Source organism: Sinohyriopsis cumingii, chromosome 3 (genome assembly GCF_028554795.1).
Source record: "Sinohyriopsis cumingii isolate HCF-2022 chromosome 3, ASM2855479v2, whole genome shotgun sequence".
Taxonomy (NCBI): Eukaryota; Metazoa; Mollusca; class Bivalvia; order Unionida; family Unionidae; genus Sinohyriopsis; species Sinohyriopsis cumingii.
The window spans coordinates 105240411-105252482 of NC_142963.1; the positions used below are offsets into that span (position 1 = coordinate 105240411).

The window sequence follows — 12072 nt, forward strand, 5'->3', positions numbered from 1 at the left end:
GGCTAGAGGGCAATTACTTCCAAGCATTATGACACTAAGTGGAGAATTTTATGTTATTGTTGCACTAGGAAATTACAGAAGATATGAAGTATACAGGTAGGTATTGCATAAATGAGTTGAAACAATTGAAATTAATACTTCCTCAATGAGGTCAGTGTCTGTTTATAGAAAATGTATTTAATGAGTTGTGCTTGTTTCTAAAATCTATCTCAAATAGTAACTGCATAAAAGTCATACATTATATTTTCAGGTGCTACATTTATTTATTAAATCTTTTAAATCTTTTCGGATCCATTACCAAACCACACCCCTACCCATTAAATTTGACTTATGGGATGACTTTTTGTCTTACTCTCTATTAACACAAGTCTCTTATTGCTGCTCTTAAACTACTTAAAGAGTTTGCATGAAATCTGTACACACCAATAGAAAAGATTAGCGTGGCCTCTATACAAGAGTGACTTTAAAAGAAAATTGTGCTAATTTGACTTGTTCTGAATGGGAGGTTGTATTTTTTAAGGGTTTTCCACGTGAAGTCTTTTAATAATGTTTGGTTTGGCTATTGTGAAATTATTGTTGTTCAGGAATATTAGAGATGGTTTCAGTGCTTGGCAGACAAGAGGAGGAAATGTTTTTTCTTGAATTTCTGGTTCTTTTTCAACTAGAGTTTTAATTCTCTCTGAGGAGCTGGTGTTTTCTAAATAAATTGTGCCCCCCCCCCCCATTCCATTTGTAATATGGACCCAATGAGAGAGTGACTAAATAATTAATGAGGATATGAGCATAGGAAATTAAGATATTTAAATGTTTAACCCCCAAATCAATTTATAAATGTCTTTTTTGCAGGTAAAATAAAATATACGGAAAAAGTATATGATGCATGTATGGAAGCTTTTGATTGCCTCCCCTTAGCAGCTTTAATGAACCAGCAGTTCCTGTGTGTACATGGAGGACTGTCACCAGAAATCCACACATTAGATGATATTAGGAAGGTAAATAAAATCTGTTTATACAAGATTAATTCGGCATCTGAAAGATTTTGTTGGTAGCTTAAAGTTTGCAATATCTGGTTATTTGTGACGTTAAAAATCTTTACTGACTTTTGTCAAAGTTGTCCTTACAGATAACTGACAAATTCTGTAAAATTTGAAATCATATTTGCCCAGCCCTTAATGCCATAAAGTTAGAGGTCTCTCCTATAAATACATAAAGTTGTTCTTCACTGAATTGAATCTTTGCTTGCCTGTATCTGGATCATGCTTTATGGAACAAATATATATATAAAGCAATAATAAGTTGGTTGTTTATATTATCTTTTCATTCCCATACATTATGGAAATTTTAGAATAAGCTAGAAAAGAAGGCTGCTGCATAAAAATTTTATATCAGTATAATGATGTTAATGATTTTCTAAAGCAAGTGTAGTCTAATCGGAATCACTGTTGTCTTCGACAATTTAGACATTATTTTCACAGTTGGCTTGATGTATTTAAAAGTTTTTCATTTCCTGATAATGCTTATTCAGTATCAGTCTTATTGGAATAGTTTTGTTTTCTCTATTATAATATTGTCAGTTTATAACATGTTAGTCGGAAAACTGTTCTTCTTGAATCAGATGATGCCAGGATTATGGAAGTCGATGATAGTTTGAATAACAAGTTTTTATTCTCTAGTTTAGATTGATATCTTAATAAATCACGAAGTGAAGTCATTTAAGTTGTTGGAGTTTGTATTAGAAGTAGACATAGCAGGAACAGCTAAGGAGTATAGGTGTTGGGGCACTAATATAATACAGTGTACAAATAAAAAATGCATAAGGAAAAGGTGAAAGCAAAGGCGATGAACTATTTATTAGATCATCTCATGAAAGATGAAGATACTACAGCTAGTCCTGCTACAGACATTGCTGCCCCAGTTTCTATTCATCCTACTAAACCCTGATTTCGGGGCTCTAAACATCCCCAAATAACTTTTCAGAGATTTTCGACAAAGTCCATTCTCATCTCGGGTTGAGATCATTGTCTTGTTCATTGCAGGATTAGTGGAATTGACTTGATGATCACACGATGAAAGTTTGATATGTAGACTAGTTTAAGTGTGTTGTCTGTATGCTTTGTGTTTATATTCTGGTACTAATCCACATCGTTTTTTTCTTCTTCCCCATATGTGACAAGAACATTAACCAGTGGCACTAAATAGACATTTTTCATAGTTTCTTGTAATTAAGCCATGCAATATTTATAGGTTAAAGCATGCTTAACATTATTTTAAAAAAAATTATTTGGTCTACTAAAAGGGTTATATTTGTGAATGAACCTGCATTGCAACAACTTTTCCAGTTGGTCTGGAATGGATGGATTTTTTTTTTCTTCTTCTGTTTATTCTACTCAGTTCTGCTTTTCTGCTTGTGATGGACTGGATTTATTAGCCATGTCCATTCCGTTTTTGATGCTCCAGTGTTAGACATCACTATGAACTAACACACTGCAGACATCATCATGATATGACTTAATTTGTTTTTTTAAAGCTATGTTGAAAATCTAAATCACGCACACATGTTCTGAATGAAAAGTATTGTTGACATGGGGTTTTCAGTAGATGACTTCAATGATGTCTGTAAATGAAAATGTTTCTGATTTGAAGTATGACTACCACTATGGCCATCTTCACAATTGTGTCATTATTCCACATTATACGATGGATAGTCTTACCATCACAAGATTTCACTAAATTAAAATGGTAGCCAATCTGATATTCAATAGAGCTGCCAGAACAATTGTCTTTAAATTCTCTTTTTTTTTAAAATAATTACTCTTTCAGAATGAAAAGTTATATCAACATGGGATTTTCACCAGTTGACTTGATGTGTAGCTGGTCCTAACTGACAATAGTGGTATTTGTACATTTAGTTATCATTGCTGCTGACCACTCAGGTTGCTTAGTAGTTTGAGTGTATGATTCTGATGTGGGAGGTCGTAGGTTCGAACCCCAGCCAAGTCAAACCAAAGACTTATAAACATGGTATTAACACCTGCCTTGTTAGGTGCACAGCTTTAAGAGGTTAGTGTTAGAACTGGTCAGCCTGGTGTCAGGATAATGTGACAGGGTGGGACATCATGCTACATGTTTGCAGCATGATGCCTCAGTGCCAGACATCACTGTAAACTGCCACACTGCAGACGTCATAGTGATATGACTGAATTTTTTTAAAAAGCTATGTTAAAAATCCAAATCACACACACGCACACACGAGCCACAATGCAGACATAGAGATATGATTGGAAAATTGTTAAAGCTATAAAAAAAAATCAAAATCACACACGTGCACAACAATCTTATCATTACTGCTCCAAAATCAAGCCATATCATGATAGGGTTATCATGAGAAGACTTTTAAGGTATCTGGTTGGTGTAAATCAAAATGGTGCTCATCTGCAACTTCATTGAAGTATTCTATTGTTTTATGTTGAAATACTGATAAAGTGATTCATAATTTTATTAATAATGGTCCTGTCACCTTCAGGCAGGAGTACATAAATTAAAATTTTCACCTTTTTTTCAATTATCATATTTGAATTTTCAGTGGGAATTCCTAGATAGCAATATAATTTCTTGTATTTAATGATCATCAAATTAGCACCAAAATTGACTTGAACATAGAGCTTCCTTTCTGTCTTTCTAAATTCTTCAGTCAAGAGAAAATGTACACAAAAGTCAAAAGTTTTACTTTGATTTTTGATGTATTATATTGAAAAAATGGCTGATGTACACTTTGTTTTTTTTTAGCTTCGAATTGCTTAAATTCAACACATTGCCAGAGCTATGTCTGCAAGGGTATGCTTGGTCTAGCATTAAATGCTGAATTACTTTTTTCAAGTAGTTATAATGAACCTTAGCCAGTATATCTGGGTGGATGAAGAACCAATGTTCCACAGAAAGCTACTGGCTAGCTTTCGCACATACCCATGTTGGGCAAGCCAGAGCATTATTTCCCTTTACCCTCATTTGTGCTTCAGGGACCCCCAAAATTTTGATTTGACCCACAGTTTTGATGCCAAAGTTTTTTTTATTACTCAGTCTGACCCCCAATTCTGACACCAAGGGGGTTTTGACTCAGTCTTTCACCTCTAGGGGATACACTGCCAGAGAGACTCGAATCCATGTGGATAGAGGTGAGATGTTGATTTCTCAAGGCGAGCTTCTTAGATCACTTAGTCACCAGGGGCTCCAAAGACGTCTTGTCCAGTTAGACTAAGTGACTATAGTTCCAGTATGAAGACCATTATAGCCACTGCAGCAGCCATTTTAGAAGTCTTGGTACTACTCCTTTTGAGCAACAAGCCATATTGACAGAGTTTTCAGCAGTATACTTCCTTTGATGTCTAGTTGGCTCCTCCCCCCCCCCCCCCCCCCCCCCCCCCGCCCCCATGGTGCTGCATTATGGCATACAGAGTAGCCACATTGAATATATTGTTATTGCTACTTCTCTAGAATTAGTGGTCACATCAACACAAGTGTCTTACTAAAAGACTTATGATTTCCAGATTGTTCTAAATGGAGCTGGGGTAGGTAGTGGCCTGGGGCTTGGTTTGGCTTGGCTTTGTAGGTTAAAGCCATTTCTCAGCACATAATCAGCTATACATAGAGGCCAATATATTTGGTGAAGAAAGATGCGAGAAGGAATCTCCAGCTGTCAGGAATAATACCAAGCTCAATTTTTTCATATGTACGTTGGCAAGCTTAGCCTCAAACTGACATGGATATAGATGAGTGGTCCATAGCTGCCAAATGTCCCGTTTTTCCCTGAATTTTGGACCTGAATACGGATGTACGTTTTTCTTGCTAAAGATAAGGATTTTAATATTAAAAATAATCAAAAATTTCGTTCCAATCTTCTGTTTAGAACATGTACATGGTTTCATTATGATGTATAGTCCTTTGTGAAAATGGTATCAGTCTGATATCCAGTATGACCACCATAGTAGCCAGTGTGTAAAGCTAGTTTGTTTCGCTCTTCCAATTTGGAAAGTCTTCAGCTTAAAATGCATTGATGGTCTGAAATTAAAATGGTGCCAATCTGATGTCCATTGTTACCACCATGATGGCCATCTTGAAAACTTCATGCTATTTCTGTTACATGGCAATACGATTTTGACATGGTTTTTTTAGCTAATGGAGTATCAGTTCCATTTAGTGACTGTTGTTATTTACTTTGAATCCATCAGATTAGCTTGTAACTAAAGAAATAACTGTAATACCATAATACCATGTTTATAAGTCTTTAAAGGATGAACCATGTCAGGTTTCGGATACTACAACAATCATTTGTGGACTTCATGACTATTTGCGAAAGTTACTATAGACATGTAGACTAGTTAAAGTGAGTGTCATGCATAAATGATTTATCAATTTCTTTTGTGTCTATACTCTTGTATTAACAACTAATCCACATAGCCAATTTGGCCAAAAAATGTAACTGCAGATATAGGTAAGTAGCAAAAATAAATGTACGTTAAATAGGCATGTGTTTCATACAGTTTTCTGTAATTACGGCATGTAATATATAGAGTGCTCTTTATTTGCTCAGATTACGCTTTTTTGCTATTTATATTGTAATAAATAAACTTATACCTCTTTTGGGGGTTGGCATGTGTGAACCATCAACAAAGTAGTTTATACACATTTAATACAATTTCCCATTGGTTGGGTACCCAGGTAACCGATAGTTAGGATTAACAGGTACCCAGTAGAAATTTCCCAAAATTTTGACATCGCTATTTCCTAATGATTTTCTTAGTTAGGAAGATCCCTGACTTGATGTCTTGCTTACCACATGCCCCCCAAAAAAACTTGTTGACCAGAGATGCAGGTTGTACATGTGCAATAAACTTTAAATGTTGATGACATCAATTGATTTTTGTTTCAGTTGGACAGATTCAAAGAACCACCAGCATTTGGTCCAATGTGTGATTTATTATGGTCAGATCCATTAGAAGAATTTGGAAATGAAAAAACAACAGAACATTTTACACATAACAGTGTACGAGGTTGCTCATACTTTTACAGGTTAGTATCATTTATTTTTGTGGCAATGGTCTCTAATGGAAGCAATACAACACAAATATAGAGGTAGGGGTATACATAGTCATCCCATGTCCATCTTTTTGTCAGTTACCACAAATAGTCTTGTAAATTTTAGCTCTAATGGTCACAGAAAGGAATATGTTGTAAGGTGTGCTATCTGTTGTCTGACATAAGTGATCAGTCATTCATCGGTATGTAAGCACAAGTTTGTTATTGTTATTTCTAAGCTCTTAGGATGATTGTTTTGAAACTTTTGTTTCATCTAGAGGCTTAATTTTGAATAACTAGACCAGGTAAACTCAACAAGCATTCATGTTTCCAATATTTAAATTTTTTGAAATATAAAATCAAACAGAATTAAAAATAACTGCATATGATTTTCGAGAATGACCTAAATTATATGATCAAGAATATCATTTTGATACTAATCTGGAAACTGTCCAAAGGTATTCCGAATGATGGTTCTAATGTGTTTATGTTCTACCATACTAGCACCACTGAAGAATCACTTTTAAATCCAAATGTATATACTTAAGTGCAATCCTGTGAATGAAGAACATCTCTGAAGTCCTTGAAAGTTTAATATAATCAAGTTGAACATGCTGATTTTCCACTCTGTCAAATCCAACGAACAAATATAAACAAATAACTATTTCTTCTCAATGGCTCTTACAAAATTGCATAGACCGAATAATGGAAAACATGGCACATATATTCTCATTATAGTCTTTATATGGTCTTCATATGAACAGAATCCAATTCACAGAAAGTTCACGAACAGTTCAGTCACAATTAAAACTAACTGGAATGTGTTCTGACCTTAAACTACTACTGAACCAATCAACAGTTAGGGCATGCATAATACATACATGCCGACGACCATCATGCTTTTGGTGTAATCATGATGCTTTTTTCACCGAATTATGTTTGTTTGCCTGTAGATGGATTAAGCTTTTTCAGTACATTAATAACTGAAACAAAAATAAAGTAATAAAAAGTTATGTAATTTATATTGTCATCTTTTAAATTTAAGTCATAATTTTTTTTTGAATATTCTAAAAGAAAGACCACTGCATAAGAACAGTGTAAGAGCTAACTTGTAATACATTTGCATGTACTTTCCTTATTGTCTATTTATTGAACTGTATGACTCATTTCCAAGTAAAGATGGTTTCTTTAATTTGAAACTTGGCCATGCATATTCATTATATTGATAAGCAAGTTAGCAGACCAGTCTGTACCTTTTAAGAAAATAAAACAGGCTTTTATGGTTCAATTTTTGAATGAAAATTCTTTGAGCAGATGAATCTCTTTTTTTACATCAAAATAATGTCTGATCAGAAAAAGGACAAAACAACACCGCTTTACAAATTGGTAAAGAAGAATATGAGAATGATGCAGTACAGTGTTCTGATTGAGCATATTTTTGAATATGTGGAGTTCAGGATCCTTTGGCAAAATGATAGACATGTAGACTAGTTGAAGTGAGTGTTGAATATAAATAATTTTTCAGTATGTTTTGCATTTGTATTCTAGTTCTAATCCACATGGATTTTGCCCATTTTTGCTAAGTATTTTGATCTGCAGATCCAGGTTAGTAAAAAAATAATAAATGTACATTTTGTGTTCAACGTAATGTAATTATGGCATGAAATAGCTACAGTGTTATAGCTTCTACAAAGTATTGTTACTAATATTAGTACTTATTAGATTACACATTCTATGAAAAGATCACGCTTTGTAGTTAGATTACACTTTTTACTTGTAATAAGAAAATTTACGTTTATACCTCTTTCTGGTTGGGGGGCCCCGATTGGCTGAGTAGTCTAACGCGCTCTCCATTACGAATCACTGCCATCTCGCCTCTGTCTGTGTGGGTTCGAGTCTCGGATTCAGCCAGTGTGGGTATGTGAGAAAGCTTGTCAGTAGCGTCTCGTGCGTCAGTTTTCCTGGGTTCTTCCTCCACCATTAATACTGGCCGCCACGTATAGCCTATCGTGTGCTGAAACATGGCATTAAACCAACAACAACTCTGGTTGGCACGTACGAGTTGATTGATAGCCCTACAGGGCAAATGCACTTCTACTTTCATGTGATGTTTATGTGACCTCCATTCCAATTAATGCGTGTTGAAATTGACCTAAATAATTGACTGTAGTGATCTGCCTTGATTTATGAACGAGGTAGTGTACTTGTACTGTACTATTGTGCTAGCCAGTCACTAAATTTAAGGATTTAAAATATGTCATAGAGTGACCCAAATGAATTTAATGAAAATTATATTAATATTTTTTAAAAAATGATACAGTTACCTGTAACACTTTACACACATTCATTCCATGGTCTAGTTGGTCCTAGAAAAATATGTGCCAGTCAGACATCCAACACTACTGCCACAGTGGCCATCCTGAAAATTGTGCTGTTGCTGCTCCTCTTAAACATAAACTTGTATTGACATACATGTTTTCACCAGAAGACTTCTTGTGATGTGTAATTTCTCCAAACTAGAAATGGTTCCAGTCTTACTTGAATAATAAAATTGGTCTCCACGATAACAACATTAGTCCAATATCATGAACCGAGATCAAACTTTGTGAATTGTTGACAATTATGACAAGGAAGAATCCTATTGATTTTGAGGTTATGGTCATTGTGATGGAAAGAAGACAAATAGTTTCCGCTTAATAATAATCTACATCATAGACCTGGACCAAACTTTATGGATGACTTGCACTTGGTATGACAAAACATATTGATTTGGGGGCGAAAGGTCAAGATCGCTTTGGTTGAAAGAATAAAAATGGTTTCTTAACAAAATTTTCAGTTAACTACATAGATGACTATGAAACGATTGATATATCATGTGACATTTATGGTACTCGTGTTAAAGCTTGGCCTAGTGGAAATCAAGTAATGGTGTGCCTTATTAATTTGTCAAGTGGGGTAAAGGTCATTATTATAGTACATATCTCATGGACTATGGATTTGCCATTTATTTCAGTGGATGTTGACACTGGACAAGGGATCAGGTGCCCAATTCAGGTGGATTTTCTCCCAACTCTTAGTGGAAATCCACGTGATCCAGTGGAAGTCCATCACATATTTAATTGCAGTCTTGAGGGGCACCTTACACTGATTATATTGTATTTTGTCCTCAAGTCACCACACTAAACAGATGGGGGAAACTTCAACACCATAAACCCGACCATAACAGGTGTCAGATGTGTATGTGCTATATACACATTTATTGTACCTGATGTGTATATTGTGAATTGTATTCTGACTGATAAGCTGCTTCTTGCTTACTTTTTCACCATATAGCACAATATTTTTTCTCGTTTCATTTCAGCTATGCAGCTTGTTGTGATTTCTTGCAACAGAACAATTTATTATCCATTATTAGAGCACATGAAGCACAAGATGCTGGGTAAGTTTGAAGAACCACTGTAGGTACATGTACATAAAACATTTTGTAGACCTGAATCCATTTGCTGAACTTGTTATATTAAGACTGCAGGTTGGAATCTGAAAGTTTGAAGTTGTAGTAGGAGCCTGTTGCAACAAGTGGACAAAGTATCATACCCTTAGAAATGTCAACATTGAATGAAAAAAAAGATTAATGATTGTATAAAGTTTTTGGTGGACAGTGACCAGATGTGTCTTCTGCTAATTGGTTTTGAGTGGTCTTCCTTATACAGCATCCTGAAACAAGTACATTTTAGTAGTGTTTCTTACTTCATAAATGGTTTACCGCATGTTCGTTTACTCGTAGATACAGCTGTGTTTAAAGGGCCAGTAAGTAAAACAAGGTGACTGATTAATCATGATCCATCACTATAAATGAAGAGTTGCTGTGAGGGTGTTCCATCGCATGAATAGTGCAATTTTTTTTTTTTTTACAAATTCACACAATTTCACTGGTTTAAAGTCGCATACAAGAAAATGTGCTATGTGCATTATATAGTTTTTATTTAACTGTTTACCCTTAAAGTGCCTCTTGAGACAAAAGTTGTGCCACAGACCAGTGAACGAGTTTGAGCCAGAAAATGGTATTAAATACGAGTCTGATTTTCATGCTGGATGGGCAAAAATAGATGGTATGATGTCAACAAAATGGGGGTGGGGAATAAAAATGGATGGTATATCAAAATTAAATATAGAAAAAGCAGAATACCAAGCTAATTTAAAAAAGACAATTTAAAAGTGCACTTTTCATTTTCTTCTCAAACAATTTAGACTTGTGGGATCCTATAAAGCCCTATAAGGGTTCAGATAAACTGAATAAATAAGAACACAAAATGAAATTGAGAAATAGTTATTTGATCAAAATATATCTACATGAACAAGTAGACCTTGGCATTGGTGGACTTCAAACCCTAATACATCACGGAACCTATAGTAAATCTGGCATAGCAATCAGTAAAGCACTGATTCAAGAATGTGAAATTTTGGTAGAGATTATGTTTGTGATAAATGTTAGCTGGGTTTTGTTAGTGAAAAATCTTATTTTGGTGCAGACGGATATAGAAGTGTTGGGTAGATATTGAACTACAGCCATTCCTCCCTTCCCATCCCTTTAGAAATTGGCTTAGAAAAAAGTGACAAAGTCATTAACAGTGCACAGTGCCTTCCATGTAAGAAGTTTCATTCCCTCACTTTCTTCCCTTATACTCTGGACTTGATGCTTTTTTTGGGTGGAGTGGTTGTGGTGCCATTGTTATACACCATGTCAGTTTGGATTTCAGTACTGGTAATTTTGTTAAGATTTGTAGTTCCACTGAATTAATGGCAAACCCAGTTTGCTTTCTAGTACAGTTTTATTGTCTTATTCTTTTGGTTTACCTATTTTAGAGGCATTTTTATTTGAAATAAAGATGAAAATAATTAGAATAAACAAGATGCATCATACAATGTAAATAATGTTCAAATAATATGCCCCAACTGGACAAATAATTTTCCAGATTTATAATCATCCAATAAATATGATGGAAATGATGTTAATGTTGCCAAAAATTCAGAACAATTGGTTCATCTTTGATTTGGATTTGGGTTTCGTGTTAGTGGAATTTGTCAAGGTGTCAGACGAACATTACACTAATATCTCGGATGCTTTATACTGCACTTATTTATTTATGCATAGTGTCTACATGATCAGACTGTTGATTATAGACATTTAAAAAGCGATGCATGTTGAAGATGAAAGGGAAAATAAGCCTCTTAAAGATTTAATCTGCACAGAAGAATAGAAAGGAATATTCAGTTTCTTGTGAACAAAGGCAGGAAGGGACACCATTATGTTTATTGGACATCATGTGTCAATTTGAATATTTCTAATGGCAAGAGAAATAGTCATTGTCATGTGTAGTGGAAAAAATTTTTCCAAGAATTATGTGAAGTTGAGATTGGCAACAAACCCATTGAGTTGCATAGGGTTTGGAACAGAAGTTTGTACAATTTTACTAGTGGTAAGTAAGGTCTAGGTGTACGTTACAAACGTTTCAGTTGAACATAATGTTTGCTGTTGCTGCATGTTTTGAATACCGAACTATTAAATACGTTTTCCAGCTTTACAACAGCAGTTTATATTTTGTTAAACCTTACTGAAATCTGGTCAAACTTACGAAAAAACATCGACTGGGTGATAAACTGCTTTAGTAAGACTGTCTCTAAGGTTTGGCAGGTCTGCATCTACCATCATTTCCTGTTTAGCATCAAGTGTTTCAACCTGACATGGTACCCATGTTCCGCAAGTTGCATAGAGGGCCTTTCGTGCTTAGAGTACTAGCATAATTTGTCAAAAAATTAGTGTGTTGGATCATGCTTTATTTTATATAAATGAGGTCTGAAGCATATGTCATCTTAATAATTCTAGTATACAGATTGAAATTGTAATTAATAAAACTGAAACAATTTCAGAATAGTTTATTATCATGTGAGATTTTTGTTATGCCTAATGATTTTTTTTATTTATGATATAATATGATGTAC

At 34.6% G+C, this 12072-nt stretch overlaps 1 protein-coding gene across 3 annotated transcripts in view; it reads left to right on the forward strand.

Annotated features, from left to right (window-relative positions):
* Positions 1 to 12072, forward strand: part of LOC149803464 (protein phosphatase 3 catalytic subunit alpha-like) — a 104833-nt gene that overhangs the window by 25117 nt on the left and 67644 nt on the right. For all 3 annotated transcript variants that reach the window (XM_089953172.1, XM_089953173.1, XM_089953174.1), the window contains exons 5-7: positions 847 to 992; positions 5927 to 6066; positions 9434 to 9511. In XM_089953172.1, coding sequence (XP_089809298.1) covers positions 847 to 992; positions 5927 to 6066; positions 9434 to 9511 — 364 coding nt within the window. The remainder of the gene's footprint in view (positions 1 to 846; positions 993 to 5926; positions 6067 to 9433; positions 9512 to 12072) is intronic.